Raw genomic sequence first — 26,965 nt, forward strand, 5'->3', positions numbered from 1 at the left:
GATCCACATAGGTGAGGTCACAATGTAGAAGGGCTACTACCAACAACCTTTGTAAATATGTCAAACGCATGTCTGTAGGCTTTAAAATGACTAATTATGATGGCGCATTCTGCTCAACATGATGGTCCTGCAATGCATAATGAGTGTTTCTGAGTTCTCTCAGACAAAGTTTCAAGGTACTCATGGTTGAGCTCCATGAGCACCACACATGTCTCAAAGCCTCTCTTAAAGGTTTTTTGCATCCAATTTTTTAGGTTAAGCACAGATGGTGCCCAGATTAACACCCAGTGTTTGACCCCCTAAAAATCGGTTAACATGTGCTGAAGCATTAACCTCAAACCTGGCATTGTGGCAACCTGGTGTTTGTCTATTTTCCCAGTTGTCCCTGTTGACTGATCTTCACATCACATGTAGCCTCCCTGGTGTCTTGTCTTTCTCTATTTCTTGGCTTGTGAAGACTGCCATGTTAAGTTGCAGATATGTTTGCCGATATGTTTAGGTTTGTACATGCAAGCCATTTCTTGAAATTAAGAAATGTCTTAAGTACTGGAATTAAGATACTAATTCTTGATTGGACAGTTTATTTCCCAGTAGCTTATTTAGGTCCTCTGGTAAAACAATTTAATATGGCAGAGCTCCTGATTGTATTCATTATAGCTGAATCTTCGGATTAGTTGGTCTGCCAAAAAACAATGGTTGATTTAAATAGTTTTTGATAAATTCTTAAGTCATGAAGGTGCAAGACTGTTCCTTGTAAAGCGCATTATGTGAAAACGAGGACTTTTTTGCCTTTTATTTCAGAAAGAAAGTGTCATAATATTGAGTGTTTGCTTGTCTAAACTTCAATTTTTCGTTACACAAAAAAAATGTTCTGAGAGATATACAGAATTTTGCTATACCAGATGCAGTGCTTTTCATTGTCCTCCTTATACACTTGCTATTTTTCAATCACGTTTCACCTAAATAAAAAGTGTTGTATGACCTTTACAGGAAATGAACTTACAAAAGGTGTTGCTTTTCTTTCTGCACTGAGAAGGAGCGACACCGGACCTTCATAGAGTGTTTAGAGTTTGCTCAAAAGGTGGCCAAAGTTTTCATTGGTTATTGTTTCTGAAAAGAAGATCAATTGCCAGAAAAGCTGGTAAATTGCCTGATTTTCAAATAAAAACTATTGAAAGAGGTTTGATTTGTTTGAAGTATATGCCAGTGTTATTAGATTTCTTCATCCTTACAGGTGATAACATGTGTCTAATTAATTTCCTAAAACAAAGCACCAATTGGGCCTATCAGTGTTCCTTTATGTTAAAACATATCCAATCACATCCCTGAACATTGGTTTTTGAGTAAGCCGTTAAACAATGTAGATGACAACGTCAACCTCTTGTGGACCTCTCTCCTTTTTGTTATTGAAAGCAAGTTTTGGGCATCCTCAGGTTGTTCTTTGCTACTTCGTCCGTGCCCCATGTGACCAACCCAAAGTAGCTGCCGTCTGCGCTCTGGGACTGGCTGTCCGTTTGCTGTGCCTGTCAGTGATTACTTCAAGCGTGGGTCCATTCTCACTCCAAGGGCGTCAGTGCCCATAGAGTGCCTGCCTGGGCCTGCAGCAGGGTGAAGCTGATTACTCTGACAAGACTACTTCATCTGAAACTGATGGTTCACCAGAGGGTTCCAAGTTCAACTTTGTTTGAACAGGTGTTAGAACAAAGTTACCATCTTAAAGTTCATACGGCAATTTCTTTGCTGCATCTGGTTTGAGTTATTTACATTGAGTCTCTATGTTAAACCGCTTTCTTGTATTAAAAATTAATGTTATTTGTCTACAAAGCTGTTACTACAAGAAATAACACAGTAATGCAGTAACTACTGCAAGCTACAAAGACTTGCAAATATATTCAAGTCAAGACTTGAATAAAAATGTTCAAGTTATCAAAATCAGAATCAGCTTTAGTGCCACGTTTGTGCACACAAACAAGGGATTTGACTCTGGTACAGTTTGCTCTCAGTGAAGATTTGTTTTTTTTCAATAAATGGAAATAACAAAATATAAAATCTTAAAGATGTACATATATACACAAGTGACTTTTTTTGTGACTTTACAAGAAAGATAATGTGAGATCAATCCAAGTGTGCATGGTGCTGTTCTAGACCTCTGACTGTAAAGTATCAGAGAAATAGCCTGGGGGAAGAAACTGTCTCTGTGGCAGCTGGTTTTATCAAACAGCAACCTAAAGGTAAAAGCAAACTGTTTATGTGCAGGGTGTGTGGGGTCTGCAGAAATTTTAGCTGTCTTTTTCCTGACCCTAGACCTGTATAAGTCCTGGATGGAGAGAAGTTCACCCCTAATGATTCTGTCTGCAGACCTGATTGTTTGTTGCAGTCTGGACCTGTCTTGTTTTGTCATGCTTTCTCAACTGGATTTAGATCTGGACTTGGAATGGGCTACTCTTACACACTAAACCATTCAATTGTTACCTCTGGCTGTATGTTTAAGATTTCTGTTGTGATGGAAGTCCAACCTCCACTCCAGTCTCAAGTATTTTGCAGCCTCTAACGGGTTATCTTTCAGAATGTCTCTGCATTTAGCTTAATCCATCGTCTTATCCACTCATTTCTTTGTACCTTCATATGAAAAGTATTCTGATATCACAATGCTGCCACCACTACATTTTCCAGTGGCGGTGGTATGTTCAGACTGAAATGCATTGTTAGTTTTCCAAAACACATAGTTCCCTACATGGTTTGTAGCAGGCTGCAAAAATTATTCTTTACAGTTTAAGACACTGATTATCTCCTTGCCACTCTTCTATAAAGGCCAGATTTCTGGAGTGCACTGTATTTATCAATAACCGATGTTTATTGCCATCTTGTTGCTGTTTGTGTAAATGTCTCAGGAGGTGGAGAGTTGGTTGGCCATGTGGCATTTATTTGGGCATTTGTTTGGGTTTGTTTTTTCATAGTGTCGAAAGGGTGGGTAAATATATATTATATATATATCGGGCATAACAGCAGTATTAATATCGGATATTGATAGCGGCCCTCTAGTAAAAATCCTTGAAATAAAAACGTAATTTCTTCCACTGTAACTCAGTTTGTCTGTGTAAGGTTGCTGTCATGGAGAAGCTCCCTTTTCCCAGGTGTGTTTCCAGTTAACATCCCATCTGCCCCAGGAGATCCCTGGCAGATCACACTAGAGGATGATCCATAAGGATAAAGATGGTCAGCAACAGCACATGTTTGTTTTCTGTCTAGCTCTGTGGTTTTCATATTGTGTAGTTTTTTGCAGAATAAAAAAAAAAACTCCCTGGACCTGGTCTTTAGGGCTAAGGTTGTGATCAGTGGTTAAAGTCAAGGTAAATGCCCCTGATATGCACTTATGTTCACTAATGATGATAAGTGCAAAAACCAGCAGAGCAGCTGTGATCAAAGCTCAGCTCATTTTCTTTAGTCAAACTACCAGGAAGCAGCTGCTTGAGTGGATTTATTGTAGAGAAATGAAATGCACTTATAGCAAATGATATAATCATAAGTTGAATCTGCTGCCATTGATTTAAACAGTATTAATCTGCAAAACTTTTATCCATGTTTCTATGTTCAGATGGTGGGCAGCAGCCGTGTTTCTTGGATCAGTTCTGTTACCCACAGTCAGCCCTTTGTATACTGAATTGGGGGGAAAAAGCATTGAAATTCCCTGGAACTCCCCAAATCCTTGGAATTTTAAGGAAGGGGTTGCTAAGCTGCGATCTATAGGGCCTATTGTGGGCTCCTATATGGATTTAATGGTACAACAGGGAGCATCAGTGACCCACATTGCGCTCACATTCCAATGCTTTTCAGTTGGTCTTGGCACTTTCCGTGATTTCTCTTTCTGTGATTTAACTTGCTGTTCTTAAATCCACCTGGTTTATCCTTTTTAAAGATGTCCATTAGCAGCATACAAATTAGTCTTTTTTTGACTTCACCCTTTGAATTTCTCTCAAGCAAGACTTCTCAAAGACAAATGAAGTAATGCTAACTGTAAGACTCAATGGCCTGTGATTAGGTTGGCAAGGACAGTTTAGAGCCAAAGGGTTTATTTGTTGTACCTTCAACCTTTCAGTTTACATCAGTGTTTGGGAAACACTGATGAATGTGCTAGTGTAGAAATATTCTTCACTGCAACATGTGAAACTTGTTTTCCACCAAAGTACTTAATGAAGGCTAGTGCTATAGCCAGTTATTAACCCTAACCAATGAGCCAGCTCAAAGACACATCATTACAACTCTTTACACATCTTCATTAATATATCATTGGTTTTATTTTAAATTTTGTGGAGGATTGAAGGGCAGTAAGACAGTTTGACTACATGAATTGGATTATTTATGCAACTACCTTTGCAAAACAGGCTAATATCATTAGCTTAATTTGTTAACACTGTTCTAAACAACAACAGGTGTTTGTGAGTGCTTGACTGTCCACACAAGCTGATATCTGATTTCCACTTTGATTATGCCTCAGATCCACCACAGGGGGGTAGTCAAAAGCAAGTATCCATTATAAACTGTAAGGGGTACTTATTGATCAACAGAATTTGATGCAGACAATCAAATGCTGATGATGGCACACAACTTTGCATGTATGTAAAGCATTGAATGCATTTGGACAGTGTTATGATTATGAATATATTATTTAATATGAATACTTTAATATTTTATTAAATAATATTTTGGCACGTTATGGGTTATCCTGTAAATACCAGCCCAATAAGGCAGTGGTATTAGGACAAAATTGAAAAGGATGAGCCAAGCTCTGACATTGAAGAGCAAAACTCTGTAGACACTCAGAATGAATTCACACATTCACACTCTTAAAATTCAAGAATTTATTAAGAATGTTTTATTAAAAATGTATTTATTAAAAATAAGTCAACTCAAAGTCAAACATATTTCAATTAACAAATTGTTTACTATGATAAAACAACCTAACTAAACTACCAAGCAGAATGAAAGAATAAAGAGGACTAATGGGCTATGTACAATATAAACAAGAGAATCAGATAGGTGAAAACCATGACCAAAAGAGTGATGCAACATTACCATGCAATGTTTATGTTTGAGAATCAAGGATTATCTTGAAGAATCTGGAAATGAAGTTAAGTTAGTCTTGGAACTAACTTGGGCAATAATTGGTATACCTTCAAACAACCATTCACAATGCAAGATCAGATAAAACATTATTTTAATAAAATAACATTTTAAAGAATGATTTGCTGAATTAAACCAACCTTCTGGATGACCAATTCTCAACAGTGTTAAATTAGCTGCCTTTGTTTATTAAAATAATATTGAAGGAAACATTGTTTTGAATAAGAACCAAACATTTCTGGATAAATGGGTCTTAATGGTCTTTAATTAGTTATCATGTTTAGTAAAATAATAGGGAAATATTATTTACTGGATTGGAAACCAACAACTTTTATGGGTGAATAATCTTCAGCTGACTCATAAAGTGGGCGAGCACGTGTTCTTAGCCATTAGTGGTTGGAGCTACAAAAGACACTTATAGCTGGTTACCAGAATCAACACATACCTTTAAGATAGCACTAATAAAAGTGTTAAAATGCATAAGCGTGGACGGCGCGTTATGGCCGATCTTCTGTCTTTACAAACAGCCCTTTAAATAAAGTTTGTCTTAACTTTTTTTTAAAAACACAGAACACATCCTTAGCTGAGTTTCTCAACACAAACAAAACCAAACGTCATTAAACGAACATTATTTAGATAATTTATTTCTAAACTAATCTTCTCTGCCCAAACACCTTACGTGAACCGTGCTGAGGAGAAGTTGTCCTAGGCGTTGAGGAAAAACATCCACGCGTGGGTAAACAAAGGGTTAGCTTGCAGCTAACCTCCATAGCTGTGGAGAAGGGCTTTTAGCTGGCCCGGCCGAACCGTACGACAAAGGCACATTTGGCTCCTTGAGTGGCTGTGATGCGGCGGCGTAGCTCTCGCTACCTGGACGTGCAGGCAGGAAGGCGTGCGATGCAGTCCTTTCCTTCTTTTCCAGGCAGTGGGGAAAATCCACTTCGATTAGAGCTGCTTCTGGAGGCCTCAGAAGAAAAGCCAAGTCACACTTGTCTCATTACACCCTTTATATGAATGAATGCCAAATACTCAAACAGCAAATCATTACTTAACTTTGTTGCATGTGATCACATGTCACTCTGGAGCCAAGTTGAAGAGTCATGTCTGCTTGCCAGCAAGGAGACATACGCGCTGTGCTTCTCCATCCAGCTCCGCTGGGGACTTGTGTGGAAGAGGTCGGTTTGTTGGAACGCTGGGTTTTTATTCCAGCAGTGACGTGACAGGAAGTCTGCTGTTACTCCTCCTGTTCCTTTTCCTGGCTGAGCTGAAAGTAGGTTAACGCGATTTATTTGGAAAGTTCCAGAAAAATTCTTACTGGCCTTTACTGTTGTAACAACAGATAACATGAAGAATGACCGCGACACAGAGCTGAGGTATTCCAAGTTGACCTGGAATTTCTCAGCTCTGTATTGCGACCATACTGCATGGCCTCATGTTAAATGTCTGTCTCTCTTTTTAAACATCCAAGCCATAACTCACAACCCAGGGCTCAAAGGCTCTATTGAGAGACAGTTTTCATTCCCTATTCAGTGCACACAACAGCAGTCATCACTATTCTCTCTGACATTTTCATGATGCATTGTAGAGAGGAGCGCTGACAGAAATGTTTTACACTGCCTGAGAAGACTGATGAGGCTGACAGCCTTAATGCTGACATATATGACAAATAAATATTCCAGGTTTGTTTTCACTAAGTTTCTACATTCCTGTAGCACAACAAGAGTCACCTTGGTGGGTTTTAGGCTCAGTTTGTGGTTTTCGCACAAATTTTGAAAGAGAGCAACTCAGATCTTGAAACCCATGTCGTTTGCTTTTCAGTAATAACTCATGTGTTAATCCTAAAATCTACCACCCTAAATATTTCACTGCAGTTCAGGTTTCATCATTAGTCACAGGGGAGTAAAGCTCTTCCTAGCATTTATTTTTTTATGGGTTTTCTTGCATTAGCTTATACCAGGGGTGTCCAAAGTCGGTCCTCAAGGGCCGGTGTCTTGCATGCCTTAGATGATTCTCTGCTTCAGCGTACCTGCTTACCATTGATGGCTGATTACAAGGCTTTTCCTGAACTTCAATCATCTGAATCGTGTGTGTAAAGCAGGAAAACAACTAAAACATGCAGGACACCGGCCCTTAAGGACCAACCCTGGACAACTCTGGCTTATACCAAACTGTCAGATGTTGTTACCAGGCAAAACACAACATTACAGTACCTCAGAAGCTTAAATATTTCAAAAACATGTTGCACTTGAGCAAAGAAATTATAAAAATGTCATACTTTCAGATGCAATATGAAAATTCAGTTTTGCTTCAGCATAATGTTGGAATGAACCTTAAATTATGAAACAGCCGAGTGCTTCTGGTACAGGTACAGAAGTAAATGTAGTAATTAGCATATCCAGATTAGCCTGTGTTAAAATGACTTTATGTGAATGACATCTATATAAATACAGTGTTTAACATTTTAATGGTATTTGTCACTTTGGACAAACCCACAAAATGGATTTTAAACAAAGTTAGCATGGTTAGGTTTAACTTTAAATTATTGAATAATTTTATATAATGATTCAAAATATATTATTGAAACATTTTGTTGGAAAAATTATGGATTGTGGAAAGTGTATAAGTCACATATTATGTGAATAAAATTTTATTTCATTTAATATTATAATAATAGCAAATAAGAATAAATGGACTATTTTGTCAGTCAGTCAGTCAGTCATTTTCTACTGCTTATTCCATAGTGGGTCACGGGGGAGCTGGTGCCTATCTCCAGCAGTCTATGGGCGAGAGGCAGGGTACACCCTGGACAGATCACCAGTCCATCACAGGGCAACGCACAAACAACCATGCACACACTCATTCATACACCTACGGTCAATTTAGAGTGACCAATTAACCTAACAGGCATGTCTTTGGACTGTGGGAGGAAGCCGGAGTACCCGGTGAGAACCCACGCATGCACGGGGAGAACATGCAAACTCCATGCAGAAAGACCCCAGGCCAGGAATTGAACCCAGGACCTTCTTGCTGCAAGGCAACAGTGCTACCAACTGCACCACTGTGCAGCCCCTGGACTATTTTGTAGTATTGATAATTGAAAAGAAGGATTTAGCAAAAATAGAACTTACAATGTGTCATAAAGGAAGATTGCTGAGACCTCATTAATGAGAAAACACCAGATCAATTTCAAGAATATTGATATTCTTTCCTCCACTCTTGTCTGGAACATTGGAGATGACAAGGCAGATAAATATAAAAAGGTGGCTCATATAGGCCATGACCTTACCAATGGTACCTGGGCTCTGCCTTAGAGACAAGGTTCATGCATCTGATTAGGATGGAAGAAAGTTTCATAAGAAATTCCCTCTGGGAAAAGATCTTGGGGTAAATCCAGAAGTCACTGGAGGGATTATGTATTTGCCTGGGAATACTTTGGTAGAGTGTTGCTATGGAGCATGATATTGGGATTTTCCTCCCGAACCTCGTTCCCTCATGACCCGACCTCGGAGGACGAAGGATGGAATGGTGGGTTGATAAACAAACTGCATGCTCATTAATGCAATTTGTTTGGTAAAAATCACATAAACTTTGGAGACATATGTTTGGGTCTAAATGTTTTACATGAAAAATATATTTTAACAGGTTGTATGCTGTTTTCAGAGCCACTGCATACAAACTTATATTTCTTTGAAGATTACCACTAACAGATAAAAATGTTCTTTATTTCCACATTCAGTGCTAGCGCAAACAAAAGCTTAACTTTTTTTATTTAATTATCAAAAATTGCAATGCAGCTCAAACCTCTCAAAAGTTGGCCTTAAACTGTCTGATTAAAAAAAATGTCATTTTTTATTAATTGTATTTAATTTATTTGTTCAACGTGGACAGTCTTGATAACCATTTTAAAATAAAATAAGGTAAATGCACCTATGATCCTAGAGCGAGATTTATGCCTTTTTTTACTCCAGTTATATTTGTTTTAACTGAATCCTAGGAAAAAAATAGCTGTTTATGTTTGGATCATTATCCTCTTATGAGCATCTATTGACAATACCATTTTGGATGTTTTTGGTTCGTAGAAGAGGGAATGTACAAATGGCATTTTGATCAAAGAGCAGAAAAATTGTTTAAATGCAAAGACTACAGATCTAACGTTTTCCTAACTAGACTGTTTGCATAAATATGTCTTGCTTTGCACCTATTTGCACAATCTCAATATATTGATGTTGCTGTCATCTTTTTGGCAGGCTGACCCCATAAAAAACAGTAAAAAAAAAATTCTGCTCAGTCACCTTTTCATTAAATCAAGTCAGCTCATTAGAAGCTCCAAAGACAGTACCAGGTCCACACAAGAAGTGGGCTTTTCATGGACTTCATCAGCTTCCTGTATTAAAGACAAATAAATCTGAACTTCTCTTCTAAATTTTCCTTTCATCTTATGGCAAGACCACTTCACTCCCAAGCATGTTAGCTTCCCCTTTCCTCCATTTTAGTGTCTCTGGTGTGTTTCTGCTTCTCCCGTCTATTTTCATTTAATCAGCTCTCACAGGACTCAGTCTGAATAATTAGGGACTGAAACTTTAATCACCATGAACTCAGGACAGGAAGCGCGTGACTTTTCAAATGGACACAAACAGAAGATGATGAAAGTAACACATTATGCAACAACAAAACTGCTTGGGTAAATTAAAACACTTTCTTTGCTCTTAGTCTGTTCAAACAGGGTGGATATACACAAGAAAACAGAACAATTACCATCTCAAAGTGTTTATGATGAGTCTTTTAGACATAATACTGAGCTAATTGTTGCATAGCAGTGCTATGCAGCTGAATAGAAAGGTTATAGTTCCCAGGAGGTTCACAGAATATGCTGCAAACCCACCTCTTCGCAGCTCTCCTAACCTTCAATTATCACTTCTTTCTGACAGGTGATGTTTTACTGTGACGTCATTTACTGTGTACTGCAACATTTCATTATTTGCCTAGCTTCTCTCTTGTACTTCTCTTACTCCTTAATCTGGCTAAAGTCAGTGAGTGGTAACAACAATACTACAACCTGTTTAACACATCTACGGGAATAGGTTCACAAGGCAGATTTAGCTGCCAAAGGGGTGTCAAGTTGGTGGCATTCAAAGTAGGACCCATAAGCAGACAGGCAGGCAGGAGAAGCATGGTGAAATGAAAAAGGTTCAATAAGAAACAAAGAGAAAACTCACAGCAAGCTGGAGGTAGCAGATGCAGGCATGAACATAGATAGGTTTGACGTGGCAACAGTTGAGGATATGAACAGGCTTGTGTTGGCTTAACACACAGCCGCAGACAGGCCTGGTATGACAAACAGGTATGGACAAAAGAATAAACCAGCGAGGAGCAAACAGAACAGAGGAGTATATATACAGGTGAAACAGAGAGACCGATTGGCATGGTGCAGGTGGACTGAATGACGCTGATTGCTGTGGCAAAGGAAGAGAATGAAAACAAAATATGATTGGTCTAAGCAATAAAAACAATGGCAATGAAACAGAACTAGAATCCACCATAATCAGAACAAGAAACTAAACTTAAAGGAAATTAACTAAAGAACTAAAGTACCACATGGAAAACATAACCAATCACGAACAAGGTCCATAACAAATCTCAAACACCCCAAAGTTATGACAAGGGGTATGTCTTCTGTTGGACATGATGAAGACTAAAAGTATTGTGTTGCACAAAAAGTGAATATGAATAAATATGTGAATGGGTGAAAGAAAAAAACATTTTTATCGACATGTTATCTAGATAGCTTATCAAGATAGCTAAAAAGATAAAAGTTATAAAACATTTATTATGTCCATCCTGGACACATTCTCTTAATGTAAAGCTCAGTGTTTCCTGAATAAGAATGCTATGCTTTTCATCTGGTTCTTGTAATGGTGCTCCCTGGTGCCATCCACCTTCCCACTCTCTTTAAATATCAAATGGACTGAACTTTTATAGCAACTTTTGAGTCAGACTGACCTCTCAGAGTGCTTTATGCTAGAGCCACATTCACAAACACACACACGTTCATAGACCAGTATGCAGATTGGTAGGCAACTTGAAGTGCCTTCTCTAGGGGCACATCGACATGTGGCAGGAGAGAGCTGGAATCAAACCCACAACTTTCAGATTCCAAGACGACTACTCTTCCCACTGAGCCTCAGTCGTCTCTTTTTAAGCAGTTTGACTAAGATTAAGTTCAAGCACACAAAAACTAGCTGTTTTCTATCCAGTTTTTATAGTAAAGCCAAGACAAGACATCCCACTTCTGCTACCAGCAAACATGACAAACATAAGAATAAACTGACCTCATATTAAATTCATGTTCATAAAATGTTCATTCAGCAGTTAAGTCCCCAAGCACATTAGTGTCCTCTCAGCTGACTTACACCAACTTTAGTTCATGTTCTGATAGTTCCACTGTAGGCCTTCATGGATTTGTAGTTAGAAAGACTCTAAGTGGGCCTTTTGTTTAAATTGACCCCTGATTTGAGCTGACAGACCAGACATTCAAGGTGCCTCAGCAGACCTTCAGGGCCAGCTGACAAGAGGAAAACATGTTAATGGCTAAGTGCTTTGCACTACGCAAGCACAATAAAGAGAATCACACAGCTTGGATGTTTTACTAATTAGTTGAGACGTTTGATTGGTCTTATGTCTTTTATCTGCTGAGCTTTCTTTCACATCTGTAAACAGAACTCAGATTTCTTACCTGACTTTAGCAAAGAAATTATTTAGAAAAATGTGTTCTAGCAGATCGCCTGTCAAAAAGAGAATTTCACTGCATCTAGTAAGAAGTGTTGATGTGAATGTGTTCAGTTTTTATGCTACAGCAAATGCCTGCATAGAAAATATTGGTGCCTTTCCAAAGTATTCATACCCACTAAACTGTTTCAGATCACAGCCACAAACTAATGTATTTTCTTAGGATGCATGTAACAGACCAATGCATAGTAGCACATAGTTACAAAGGGTAAGGAAAAGAATGTATAGTTTACAAGATTATTACAAGCAAAAATCTGACACATGTTGGGTGTGGATTTGTATTCATTCCCCTTTTCTCTGATACCTCTAAATAGAATCCTGTACAAACAGTCGCTTTCAGAAGTCACCTTGTTAATAACCAGTGCATGCCTGTGTCTATGGTCTGTATAAATACAGCTGTTCTGTGAGTTTATCAATATCCCATGCTTTAAACATCTTACAGAGCACTGCTCAGTCCATTATCTAATTATAGAAAGAGAATGGCACAACTGCAAACCTACCAAGACATAGCCATCAACCTAAACTGGCAAGCGTGACAAGGAGTGCATTAATCAGAGAAGCAGACAGGAGGACTATGGTAATTTTGGAAGAGCTGCAGAGGTTGTCAGCTCAGGTGGGATAATCAGTTGATACAATGTCTAGTCATGCACTCTACAAATCTGACCCTTGAGGAAAAGTGGCAAGAAGAAAGCATTGTTTAAAGAAAGCCATGAGAAGTCTGATTTGCAGTTTGCTCCAGACTGAGCAAACATGCCGAAAACGTTGCTCTGGGCAGATGAGACTAAAACTGAGCCTTTTGGCCTACATGCTAAAAGTACAACACCCTGAACACACCATCACCAGTGTTAACTATAGTAGCAGCAGTATAATGCTGTGGAAATGGTTGTCTTTAGCAGGGACAGTAAAGCTGGCTAAATTTGGTGGGAAGGTAGCTGGAGCTTCTGGGAAATCCTAAAAAGGCTGTCAAAGACTTTATACTAGGGTGTAGGTTCATCCTTCTAGCTAAATCAGTGCATGTTTATTTGTGACCTAAACCTAAATTTAATCATAAATATACTTGACTTGAAAGACTTGAAAATAGCTTTGTAGATGCTCTCAATATCTAAGTTTGAGCTTTTTTGCAACGACGAATAAGCAACAATTGACTAGACGTGCAAAGCTAGTAGAAACATACTCAAACTATTGACTTCGGAGCTTTTCAGATTTTCATTGGTAAATGACCTTGAAAGCCATGTATCATTTTATTTCCACTTCACAGCTCGGCTCTTTTTTGTATTGAAGGTGTGAATACTTTTTGCGAGACACTGTAAAAAACAGAGTTACTGTGGTTTAACAGTTGGTACAATACTAGGTGCATTGTCAATGACTCAGATTTAGCTTGTTCAGGACTTTTATAACCACTCTGATGCTCTAAGTTAACTGTTTAGATGTTCTTTTCCAGTATGAATTCAAAGCGAAGAACATCAAGAAGAAGAAGGTCAGCATCGTGGTGTCTGTGGATGGAGTCAAGGTAGCACTAAGGAAAAAACAGAAGGTGATTCAGTTGTCGTAAAGTCAACTAGTTCAAGGTTTAACTTTTTATTTGTCCCTAATGATGCTAATTTATGTCATACACAGAGAAAAGAATGGACATGGGATGAGAGCAAGATGTTGATCATGCATGATCCAATATACAGGTCAGTTACAAACTCAAACTGTCATATTTAAACCTCTGCTCTAGCAACATGTTTTTTACATAGTTGATATAACTGTCCCTTATAAAAACAATCTGAACCTGTTACTGTAAATAATTCTTAATTTTGTTATGCAGAAAGCTGGAGTTTTCTTCTATGTTTCTCAGCCTTTAAGACTCATGTACTATATGCAGCTACAGTACATATGCCAAATGTAGTCACATTGTTCATGAATAGTCTACAACTCATGTAGCTGGTGAAGTAAGTGTATGTAAAGTCTTAAAAGCATTTAATTTTTCAAAGGTCTACTTGCAGACATGTTAGAGTGATAAAAACGTTCAGTGCTTTTTTGTTACTGAACAGAAGTCATAGATCTGGATCTGTGCATCATTTCCCCCCAATCTTTATATGGGGATAGAAAGCTCTGCTGAGAAACAAGCACTTTACATATAAAGCTGTAACTTTTAACAGAAGGGATATGTACAGCGGCTTGCAAAACAATTCATACTTCTTAAACTTTACTAAGTGTCATCATTTATTAGTATTGTATTTAATTTCCCTTCGGGATCAATAAAGTATTTTTGAATTTGAATTGAATCATGTTATGTCCACAAACTTCAACACATTTTATTAGGAAGAGTGTAAGGAAAATGATGGAGGATTAAACAAAGTGTGATGTGCATTTGTATTCAACCCTCCCTGAGTGATTTGGTTGTGGAAAAACCTTTTGATGGCATTACAGCAAGTGTTTAGGGATATATCTGTACCAACTTTCTACATCTATGAAGTAGATTTCCCGCTAGCTTTTTACCAAAATAGCTCAACCTCAGTAAAATTGAAAGGAAGGGGCCAGTAAACATCATTTGTATGTCTTACTGTAGTTTCTGATTTGGATTTAGGTTTGGACTAGGCACACATAAACATGCTTTGATCTGAGCCAGTGGTGTCAAACTCAATCGGAAACCTTAAACTTGGACTAAGTTGTGGGCCAAACAGTTATTTATTACAGTAAATATTTTTCAATGTAGTGTGAAAAGGTTCACTCTTGATTTAGTCGTTATTATAAGTGATGACTACTTTAACACTCAGTTGTAAAGAACCTTGTGGGTCATCTTCATGGTTTTATTTCACTGAACATTTCAATGTGCTTTCATGATTTCCAGAATTTTCTACGTATCTCATGACTCCCAGGACTTGAAGATCTTCAGCTACATTGCAAGAGATGGCCCCAGTAATTCATTCAGATGTAATGTCTTCAAATCTAAAAAGAAGGTACAGTTTGCTCCACAGTCTAATCCTTAAAAAGTGCTGATTACAGAGAAATCCCACGTTTGAAAGAGAAAATGGATGATGCTCCTTCAAGATGTTAATCCACAGGCTCCAGAAGATTACAGTAGCTTCTATGTGCATGAGGACTGAAAACAGCAACAAACCAACCTAAATACCCTTAAATACAAAAAAGATAGAACGTGGTAAATAAAATCAGTGTATTCAGTGCCGTGATAATGTATTTGCTTACACATATTTTCAGTTTTTATCTTTTTTGTCACTTATGAATATTTCAAATCATCCAACAAATGTAATAAACAAAGATAAAAAAAAGTAGATCCAAAAAAACGTTTTTAACAGTTGATGTTATAAGTGGGTTGCACGGTGGCACGGGTAGCAAAGTTGCATTGAGGCAAGAAGGTCCTGGGTTCGACTCCCATTCTGCATGGAGTTTGCATGTTCTTGTCATGCATGTGTGGGTTCTCACCAGATACTCCGGCTTCCTCCCACAGTCCAAAAACATGACTGTTAGGTCAATTGGTCTCTCTAATTGCCCTTAGGTGTCATGAGGGTGTGCATGGTTGTTTGTCCTGTGTGTTTCTGTGTTGCCCTGCGATGGACTGGCAACCTGTCCACGGTGTCCCCCTCCTCTTGCTTATAGACCGCTGGAGATAGGCATCAGCTCCTCCAAAAAGAAATTGGATATAGAATATGGATGGATGGATGGATGGATGGATGGATGGATGGATGGATGGATGGATGGATGGATGGATGGATGGATGGATGGATGGATGGATGGATGGATGGATGGATGGATGGATGGATGGATGGATGGAATAAGTTTTTGTAAAGAATCTATCCAAACCTTGTGCTACCCAGATGGATCTCACTGTGGTTCAGTTGAGTCCCAAAAACAACTTTGCTACCTTTTTCAGGCACTCTGTTTCTGATTTGTTCTTGGTTTTGTTTCTAGAATGGCCATGAGGTGTTCCTTTTTGAGATATTTTAGCCTACTTCACGTTGTCAGACGTGTTATATAAGTGATATATTGATATCATAGCAGCTAAATCATGATTAAACAAGGTGTTTTATTTTTTTTTACAGTGGACCATGTTGGTTTCAAAACAGGATTTGAAAACTGGCTTTTGGATTATTGGTTTATTTTTGTCTAATGTTAAAATTTGTTTGATGGCAAAAAGGCAAAAAAAGAAGAAATTTATAAGGGGGTAAATAGTTTTTCATGGCATTGTGCCTCTTTTTCTGTAATTTAATTTTTTTTTTCCTTTTGAAATCCATTTTTTGTTCATGTCAGTTAAACTCTCCATTTTGGGTTTTTAATTGGATCTTGAATTCAATTTCCATTGGCTTAGTTGATATTCGCTCACTTAGCAGAACTACAGCCTGTAGTGAATACAAAAGCTGCGCTAAAGGATAAGGAGTACTTTCAGGAAATGATCTCTCCCTTTTCTTCATTTAAGGCCTTTCTGTGTATCTCTGCTGTTGTGGTGCATTGTTTTGGCTCAGATGTCTAGTATCAGTCAGCTGTCACACAAAAGGGATATTAATATTATATTCTCTCTGACAAAAATAGATTAGCAGAGTAGTTACGTAGGTTTTTGCATTGCTTCTCTGATGTTTAATGAAGCAATAAACATATATATTACTCACTTTTGAACACCTCTCTATACTAGCAGGGACATAACTATTCCCTTCTTCTCAGACTCAGGCCATGCGTATTGTGCGAACGGTGGGTCAGGCATTTGAGGTTTGCCATAAGCTGAGTTTGCAGCATGCTGAGCAGGATGCTGATGGACAGGCAGACGGAGAGCGCAACAAGTCAACAGAGGAGCCCAGCAGCCACGGTGAGGACACCAGTGTACCTTTACAGAGCACAAAAAACAAACTGTTGAAAATGTATGTGTGATCACTGGGAGCGTCATGAGATCTAGTGATCTGGCGATATTAAAATGTGATGATATTTCTCTTCAATGTAAAGGCTGTCATGCAAAGCAGGATCCAGTTGCCGTAGGATTGACTTTGTCTGGCAACATTAGCAACGAATGGGCTCCTGCTGCTTTTAAATCTTTTTTGATGCCACATTTTGGGTATCGGGTACTAAAAATGAACCTTAATGGAGTGACAGACAAGCCATAAATGATTTAAATCAGGTAACAGACAATTGTAAATCAACTCCTCAGGTTAATTCTGTGTGCAGATGGGGGAATAAGGAAACCTGCCCAAGTGTCTTCAACTGCAGGCTTGCAATATCTAGCTTGCAGGGCTGAAAGGCCGCCTGGCAAGGAAGAAGCCAGTACTCCAACTGCAACATAACAGTTTGCAAATGCTCTCAAGAGGCAAGACCCTACTTTTTGTATTCATGTCCTATGGTCTGATGGAACTACAATTGAGGGAAAAAAGGGGAAGCTTGCAGCCACAGAAAACTATCCCAACTGTGACGTACGGGGGTGGCTGTATCATGTTGTAGTTGTATTTTGCTGCTGCAGCACGGACTCGTGCACTTCACAAAGTAGAAAGAAACTTTAAGTGGAAGCATCAGCCAGGACGACATCAGCCAGGACGTTGCTTGTAAATGTAGGCAACATGACAATGTTTTTTCTGACTGGTCCCCTTGAATTGTCACTGTTCAGTCAGGTTAAGACATTAAAACTTGTGCCAGATTTCATAGCTGTAACTTCAGAAATACTCCAAATATTCCACTTTTGCACATACTTTAACTAGGGCTAAAACAATCGATTAATCGTGAATAATCGATTATTGAAATAGTCGTCAACTAATTTAATAAATGAACAATGTTAACTGGAGTATGCAGACTCTAAAACATGCCATTGGCTGAAAGAACAACCTACTCATAGCAGTGATTAAGCCAAAACTGTATAGAAAATATATTCATTATTGCATTAAAGAGGAAAAATGTTCTTTCTTTGTAAATATGTTCTATCCAGAACTCCTCAAGTAGCATATTTTTAGCTTTGCCTGGTTGAAATTCTGTAAAAAATCTCCTATTAAGCACCTTTTACTTGACAGTTAAGTACACTGCAAGGGTTCTATTGTATTAGGATAACATTATGGTTTTTGATTGTAAAAGCCATAGTGTTATCCACTTTTTGCACTTTTTTGTTTTATGACCATTTTCACTGGGGGCAGCTAGTACTGTGTTGGTCTACCAGAAAGGGATGAGCTTTGACACGTTGATGTTAGAACTTTTTGTTTTAGCTGCAGATGCATCCTTTGCAACAGATGTTCACGTGTACCCCAAAAACATGCTATATTATTGCATTTTAGGAAAGGCAACATTGATTTTTGTTTTTTTTTAAAGAATCAAATTATTTGTTTACTTGCAATTTGTCTTTCATGTATTTCTATTACGTGTAAAATAGGCTTAGCAGGGAGCATGTGTCTAATTCCAAAAATGAAAGAAAAACTGGTTGCTGCTGGTGAAGTTTTATACTGTCCAACTAAAACAATAAACGTTGCTGTTGGGGAAGCCCTGCACTAAATTTAACAAGCTAAAATTTACCTTTCTGTTTCTCTCTTTAAAGCTTTGCTTTTGTGTCTCTCAGATAAATTCATTTTTTCACAAATTTGTTGTTGTCGGATGAATAAAAATGGTTTAATTGTCTCTCTCCATGGATTATGTCAGTGTGCTGTAAGCGCGTGAATCTGTCAAGGTTGCGTTAATAATAAAATAAGCACAAAGTTTCTTGTTTATACATAATTCACTTGAGTGATCCGACCTGGATATGAAGCCTCCTGGGGCAAATGTTACCTTTTAGTTTTAGACTCAACCAAAAATAGAAAAAGACTGAAATTCTTTGCATGACGGTGTTTTTTTTTTTTTTCTTACTTACTCCAAACACAGAAGTTCTGAATAAATTCCTTTAGATCTCTTCAAACCTGAGCTACTCAGTGCAAAAAAACAAGAAACAGAGACAATGGTTTTAGGTGCTTGGCTTATTTTGTGTTTGATAAAATTTCTTATTACTGTTAATCTTTATTTCGGATGGATCTGCAAGAGAAATGTTTTAGATAATTATGCCGATTTTTGACTTGATCTTTCCCTTCCGACAATCTCAAGTGATGTGTTGTGTGTGTGGTGTGCTAAGAGTAATCTAGTCTGCTCGGAAGGACTTCTCCGACTTCAAATCGGGGACATTTAACATGTTGGATTGTTTTGGCCCAATATCTTGGGGGGGGGGTCACAGCCTGTTGAATGTGTCTTGTAGCCAATCAGACAGCGAGGGGACGGAAATAGGAGGGTAATCCAAAATACAGAAGACAAAACAACTACCATGGCACACCAGAAATCGATGTATGTTTATTTCAACTGTAATTGACTAGGAAACAGAGGACAGTTTAAACACTATGTGTAACAAAGTTTCCCAAGAGCAAAAACCACAACAACTCACCTCCATATAGTCTAGCAAGTAGAGCCCCTGCTAGTGCTGTCTTCACTCCTTTAACAAATGCCTTTTCTTTTGGTATTGTTTTGTTCTCTGTTACAATTAGTCCACAAACTATCGCCGTTGCTTCTTCCTTGTCGGCCATGTTTTTTTACTCTGAACTCACATTTGATCTTGAGAAGTTTTGCAAGATTTCCAGTTTGACATCTGAATGTAAGGGTTAGGGGTTAGTAGGACAAAAACCTGTTATATCTACAATTGTTTTATCGTTATGTGTGGGGTCTTTCAGGTTTTGAAAATCCACTGACAATTTTAAAATCTTCATTACAATCAAAACCATGTATAAATCATTACAAGGCACTTGAATCTCTCAATATTTGTTACCTCTGACTAAAGTTTGACTGAGGCTTTTTAATGTGAAGTTTCCATGCCTTATTAAAACTAATATCACTATTAACTTTCACCAGTCTATTCATTTCAAGTCAGTTATCAACTAGCAAAAGCGCAGATGCCTGGTAAAGCAGGATAATGCACAGACTTAAAAAACAATACTTTTGGCCTTAATACACTTTGAGACCAGTTCTGTGGGCTGCAACCCAGCTGAGCTAATAACTGTAATTTAAACAGTGAACCTATAGTTCCCTGGCATCAGAAATCTCTTCATCACGTCAAGATAAATTACTGTGTGTGTGCTCTTAGAATAGCTTTTAGCAATCATGCCATCTATGTTTATTCAGTGTTTAATTAATAGGCAATTGTCGGACGTTGACGCTCTCAGAAGACCTGTAAGAACTTGCACATAAGTGTATCACAGAGGGATGAAACCAAAGTGGACTATTTTGTGTTTCCCTCCACAGCTCGTAAACTCACAGAAACTGACCAAGACGAAGAAGATGAGAACACACACGAAAGAAGGCGTGGAGGAGGAGAAGAAGGAGATCCTCCAGTCGGTGGTTCACTGTGCGAGAAAGCAGTCAATGAGGTCCTGCAGAGCCTGGCCGACCTGAACGTGGTCAAACCAGGCCAGACGATCACGGTGAGATGCTTAAAGGCACATATGCATGCTTTGAAATGAGCTACAGAAACTGAAATAAGGGGGGTTTATTGTACTTGATGCATCAGTCCTCTCCTGTAATATATACAGCCAACTTCTTTTTTAGTATTACAAGCAAGGATGCACATGCATGATGGTCATAATCAGACAACTTTCACTTTGACTGGTGGGCAGGAATCGAAAAACAAATTCTTTCCTTGAAGAATAACCCACAATAATGAAGTTGCACTCAAAAATCTGAATTTATTCAGGTCTGTGAAATCCCCTTAACTATACAGATCATTTGCACTGGTAATAGCATAGGTTCCGTGTGGAAGATGTTACTGTAAATCAATGCTCAAATATTCAAATTAACCATAAATTAAAAAAGCATTATTTTTATAGAAAATTCTGCAATAAACTGGTGCAGAAATCTGCAGTCTGTGCATTTCAACCTTCAATTATGAAGTCAGTCAGTCAGTCATTTTCTACCGCTTCTTCCATAGTGGGTTGCGGGGAAGCTGGTGCCCATCTCTAGCAGTCTATGGGCGGAATGCAGGGTACACCTTGGACAGGTCGCCGGTCCATCACAAGGCATCAATTATAAAGTATTACATCTTATTCCAGCTATTTTTAATGTTGTAGGTCTATGTAACATGAAGTGCCACTGTACTTCATGTGCATAAAGACATTAGTATATTTAAGAATTTTTTTGGATGCTGCTGACTTTAGCACAGGCAGACTTAAAGCTAGCTAGCTAAGTTGCTAACTAGCTTGGATTCAGTCAGTGGAAGCTTTTTTGGCCTTACATGTTTATCGTTACTCAGTGGTTCTGAATCCCAAAGCAGTTACATGTGTATGAAGTTTCATGTGTATAACGTTACATGTGTATGAAGCAGAGCATTATAGTGATAGCCGTAATGCTCCACTTGTGAAAGTAAATCTGTTGGGCTTCTTCTTGGCACTCAGACAGCAATTCTGAGTGCCAAGTACCAGACGAGACACGTAAAAAAAACATAGTGGGGTTCTGCCCAGTGAGTTGTGATGACCCTGCGCACTCTCTCGGACATATACAGATATACAAACACTCTGTACATTTCTCTCTGGCTGATGTCAACAGCAAACATAAAAAGAGAATAATATTGCACGCATTCCATTCATCTACATCAGCACACCTTATTGCAGGTTATGTATACAGTTAAGAGCAATATAAACAGGATGACTAAGATACAAATGGAGAATTAATCATAGTGGATTTATAGGCTGTTAAAACACCTTTTACTAACTCAATGTTTTAGCAATAGAATTATGAAGCTTGGTAATTGTAATGTTCTTAGTTATTTGAATAGATTACTGTAAACAGATACTTATTTTACAGTTTTGTCAGAAAAACACATGGTTTTTGGGATTAGATGTCACTCTAAAGCACCTGAACAAATTTTAAATCACCTTTTTGTTGTAAATGTAAAAACTATGCAATGAAAAGTCATAGTGAACAAGACAAAACCTTGCCTTTTCAAAATGAATAATAATACAGTTTTACTACAAACATTACTATTAACATTAGTACAAATCTCACCAACAGCTTTCAATGCAAAAAATAGCACAAAAGCTACCATAGATAATTCTGTTCAGGATCAACCCACATCAGGAAGCCACAGGGTAGGGACAGCACCTATCGTGTCTAAGTTTTGTATATCTAGGTTATGAATGTGCTTATTTCTCATTTTGAACTGATTGCACATCCATGAGTCACATAAGATAATGACATTGCTTCCACATCCAAAAAAACAAGTGCTATCTCTAAGACTTTTATTAGTTTAAATGTTATTAAAGAGGACCATGCAGTTCTCTATCTTAATCTTCAAAACATCTAAATTATATGTGTAGGAAATTCTGCTGTAGGTTATACAACATTAAAAATTCTATATTTTGTACTTAAAAAACATTTAAAAGCTGAATAGAGAAGTTATTTAAATATTTTGGATCAGCTTTATAGAGCACATCTGATTACAGGCTAGCCACACTGACAAAATGTCTCATTTACTGGAGGCACTATCCAGACAGCAAAGAGTGCACCTTTCAGATACATGAGGCTCTACCCCTAAAGGCAAGAGAGCAATAGTCTGGCAAAAAAAAAAATCCTTTTAGTCTGCCACAAAAATCGCTAGGATAATATAATCTTTGCTGAATCATAAAGGAATGTAGGAAAACTGGCAACCGTAAAGTTTAAGATTTTGATTTTATGTTATAAATCATTTCAGTGCCCACTTAAAGACGCTTCCAACAAAATACATTTTAATCTGTTGGCCAAGCAAATAAATTCATTGGCTCAAATGTAAACCTGTTTTACTGCAGGTTTGACCTTTTTCAAGTCAGGAAAATCTAAATAAGTATTTGCTCTGAACAAAATTTAGTCAAAACTCAATTTAGGAGACACAGCAAACCGGTGCTGTGGTCAATTGCGACTAAAATCTACATGCAAAACACTATGTGTGGCAGAAAATTAACACTGCACATCACCATGAATACCCCCTTCCTACTGCAAAACATAATGGTGGCCGCATCATGCTGTGGGGATGCTTTTCTTCAGCGGGGACAGGGCAGCTGGTCAGGGTTGATATAGGGCAATCCCAATGTAAAAAAAAAACTGTTAGGGGCAGCAAAAGACTTGAGACAGTGGCAGAGGTTCACCTTCCAGCAGAGCAACAACTTAAAACATACAACCATAATGGAAATTTTAACATAAAAGCATATTCGTGTGTTAGAATGGCTCAGTTAAAGTCCAGACCTAAATCCAGTTAAGAATCTGTGGTAAGACTTGAAAATTCATTCCCAGGTACTCTCCCTCCTCCTGGCAGTAGCACCGACGCAGCAGAATCCTCCTCGTAATGAGTACAGGTTTCCTTGCCTCAAACTGCATTTTGCGTTTTGCCCAGAATATTGACTCATCTCCTGTGATTCATTGTCGGGTTTTGGCTTTTGGAGTGTAGCTCTTCCAAATGGCTCTTCAAGCTTAGCAACTGTAGAGTTTTGTCATTTACTGCAGTGTCTAGCAAGATCATTACCTGCAGCTCTCTACTGACTAATACCAGATACTGTTTATATAAAATGCCTGGCTCCTTGTTGCATTAGATAAATAAGTTACATTGTAACTAAAATTGTAAAAGACTTGTGCTTTATGCTTTGACGAACAGGATGACTTCACCAGGTCCCCTGTGGTGGAAGGAATTGTTACGCTGCAAAAAGACAGACAGGGATTAGTGTGGGGGACCTGAATATTCCTGCTTGCCTTGTAAAAGGGGGACACCTAATCCCAAAAACCCTGTCTGTTCTCTTTGATTTCCCAAAAATGTCACAGTAATCCATCTGAGAGGTTCTGAAGCATCCGCTTCGAGAAGACACACACTGTGGGAGTAAGAGAGTAGAGAATGATGTGGGGACTGAACAATGAGATTTTAAAAACTTAAACACTTTGATAGAAGTGAAGCTTGTGCCAGGTGTGGAGGAGGGTGGGGGAAATTGTAGGATTTTTTTCTGGTATAGAAAAAAACATTTGGAAGTGAACATGGATTTCTATGAAGTTTTATGCTTCCTTCACAAGTTCACAATATTGAAATACAAATAAATGTAAAACTGTGTAACATGATGTTTTGAATATTTTTACAAACATTACTACTATTACTAGTTGGGCTAAAATAATTCTGTGATTTCATGAAGTTTACCCAGGACAGCCATCGCCTGGGGGACGTGAGCTCCGGTTTTAACACTGCAGACTTGGCCTGGGAACCCCCCCTTCCTGTTTTATCCGTTTAATCACCGTGTCCGTAACTGTTTTACTTCATTTATGTTTATTTTATGAGGGACTGCACATAGTGGGTCTCAGAAAGTAACATTCATTTTATTGTTTACCATTGTCAGTCAGTCATCTTCTACTGCTTATTCCACAGTGGGTCGCGGGGGAGCTGCTGCCTATCTCCAGCAGTCTATGGGCGAGAGGCGGGGTACACCCTGGACAGGTCGCCAGTCCATCTCAGGGCTGTTTACCATTGTCTTTTTATTTGTGTAAATTATTCAAGACTTCACCTGTTTTCTGCTTAAGACGAAGGGCCTGAATGGTTAAGGGAATTTTTTAAATATTTAATTCTAACCTGACTTTACTAAAAGTAGTAAAAATGTAAGAGATCAATGTTGATTACTTTTTCCAGTTTAGCCTCTTAACTCAATCCAAAGTTAATTTAATTCAGTGTTTTGACAAATCCTGATTAGTATTTGTTAGATCACTTTTTCTACGTAGTTTACAATTAAAGATTACAAATAAAAGTCGATGCACTTTTGATTGAGACGTTTGACATTTAGTACATAGTTCTGTTTTTAATTATCGTATTGCTTTTCATTTTAGACTAATTAGAATATACACTTTCATGCTCTTTATTTAAAAGTCTGATGTTCTTTCCCTTTTATAATGTAATTAATCTGGTATGTGGTTTTTATCTGTCAAAATTATGATTAGTGTGAGATTTTTTATATCTCTATAATCAGCAGACTAAGGAGGCTCTATTGGTAATATGGTCTTTTAGTTACTGACATTTAATAGTTACTGCGGTTTTTATTGTATTTTATTTCCCTCTAGTGGTTTAATGTGGGCATTACACAGTTGTATAGCGTCATTTTGTATGCCAGCAGAAACAAAAGAGGTGCAAACATACATTTCACTTGTTTTTGTGCAAACATATTCTCTAACTCAGAAGACCACTCCACCAGCATAATGTGATACACACTTAAGTTTCTCAGTGAGATCCCAGACATTATGTAGAACATCTCATTTTCTCCATTCATGTTTGCAGTGTGAAAGAGGGGGTGAGATGAAAAGCTGCTTAGGGACTGTCCTATTTCCTCAGGGAAAAAGGAAAAATAATTTAAAAATTCTCACTGGTACAAACAAACTGGAGTTTTTATGTGTATGATATAATACTGAGCTTGGATTATTCTATTTATTGCAATTAAGCACAGCAGGTCTCAGATCAGGACTCAATGCAGACGAAGGCCACTGAGCTGACACTTTATTAATTGTAATGATTTGGCAAATTGGTAATGGTTATGGGATCTGAAAGAAGAAGACTGAAAACCGCTATGGAGTTTTTTAGCTAGAACCATAACCTATCTCTGTGTTTAATATTTTTTATCAGGACATTGATCGAAGGTCCGTCTTCACTGTGACATCCCGAGGCATCACTCCCAGCAGCCCTTGCTCTTCGTCTCTCACTCCACTGGCTTCTCAGCACTACCTGCAGCTCCTTCAGCAGCAACTGCAGCAGCAACAGCAGCACACGCAGGTGGCTGTCGCACAGGTAGGATACCAACACAGCTAAGACTCAAAACGGATTCTTTTAAGAGGAATGCATGCTGCAACATATCCATAGAGGCCAGCAATGGTTTGACACCCTTGCAGAACCTGTAGCTCAACTGTTCTACTACAGGAAAAAGTGCTCCCAAATGTGGGGTGTAGAAAGCATCCACAGATGTCATGCCAGTAACTTTACAACCCCAGTAGGATCTTTTAAGACATTTTTTATTCTTTAAGCCCATCTCTCACAGATTATATTCCATCTGCAATTATAAGACAGAAACAGAAATAGGCATTTCTGATCTCGGATGCTGTTGCATAGCAGACCCAAACATGTTTCATGTTGAGTCTGTACCACTAGGGGGCAGCAATGAAACAAGAATAAGGACAGAAAATAAATTCTGTAAATTTAATGGCATTTATGAAAGCTGCACTAAATTAATTTCTACCATACTCCGTTGCATGTAACTCAGTTTAACATGCCACCAAGTCATTTATGATGTTGGGAAGCTGAATCAGTCAGTTAGAACTGTCAATATAAAAGATATTTAGAAAATGTCTTTTTAGAGTCATAACCTTATTCTGTGGGTGTGGTGGGAGGTGAGATGCAATCAAAGGATCAGGGTGAGCTCAGATCAGAGAAATCATCAAACAGGCATTTTTAATGGATAATGTTTACATACAAGCAGATTCATTCTGCCCTTTGCTCCTGCTCCAGGTGCAGCTGCTGAAGGACCAGATGACTGCAGAGACTGCAGCTCGCATGGAGGCTCAGGCCCGCATCCACCAACTGCTGCTGCAGAATAGGGACCTGCTGCAGCACCTGGCACTGCTGGTGCAGCAGCTGAAAGAGATGGAGGGCCGCTCCCTGATAAACACGCAAGATGGACAGTCGCAACTGGACACTCAGGCTAAAGGACAGAGTAAGTGATCCGATGGATGACTAGAAGGGACAGTGTGAATCTTTTTTGCAAGCAATGTCAGGTCAGCATCCTCAGGTCCTACTGTTCTCATTGTTGGCTCCTCTCTTTGTCTGTGGGTGGAGCAGAAAGTCACTATTCGCACTTGCTTCCTGTGACTATGTGCTAACAAAAGATGGGTTTTATTGGTTCAGAGACTGTTTTAGGAGTCCACCCTTCGAAGGACTTTTCCCTTAGCGCCACTTTAAACATTTCACTTAGTAAAGACGAAAAAAAAACTCTCCTCCAGGTGGAGGTAAAAGCAATTCAATAAATCCTTGATGATGGTCAGGGCCTTTTAAGTTTTTTTTTTTTGTTGTTGCTAAAAATATCTTTTCAGAGGAGGCACAGCCTGT

At 38.4% G+C, this 26,965-nt stretch overlaps 1 protein-coding gene across 2 annotated transcripts in view; it reads left to right on the plus strand.

Moving 5' to 3' along the window:
* Positions 1-26,965, plus strand: part of si:dkey-34e4.1 (carboxyl-terminal PDZ ligand of neuronal nitric oxide synthase protein) — a 73,962-nt gene that overhangs the window by 28,793 nt on the left and 18,204 nt on the right. For both annotated transcript variants that reach the window (XM_047373648.1, XM_047373647.1), the window contains exons 3-9: positions 13,349-13,441; positions 13,525-13,583; positions 14,744-14,852; positions 16,570-16,711; positions 20,128-20,306; positions 25,493-25,654; positions 26,369-26,573. In XM_047373648.1, the coding sequence (XP_047229604.1) occupies positions 13,349-13,441; positions 13,525-13,583; positions 14,744-14,852; positions 16,570-16,711; positions 20,128-20,306; positions 25,493-25,654; positions 26,369-26,573 (949 nt within the window). The remainder of the gene's footprint in view (positions 1-13,348; positions 13,442-13,524; positions 13,584-14,743; positions 14,853-16,569; positions 16,712-20,127; positions 20,307-25,492; positions 25,655-26,368; positions 26,574-26,965) is intronic.

This window comes from Girardinichthys multiradiatus, chromosome 8 (assembly GCF_021462225.1).
Source record: "Girardinichthys multiradiatus isolate DD_20200921_A chromosome 8, DD_fGirMul_XY1, whole genome shotgun sequence".
In the NCBI taxonomy this organism is placed as follows: Eukaryota; Metazoa; Chordata; class Actinopteri; order Cyprinodontiformes; family Goodeidae; genus Girardinichthys; species Girardinichthys multiradiatus.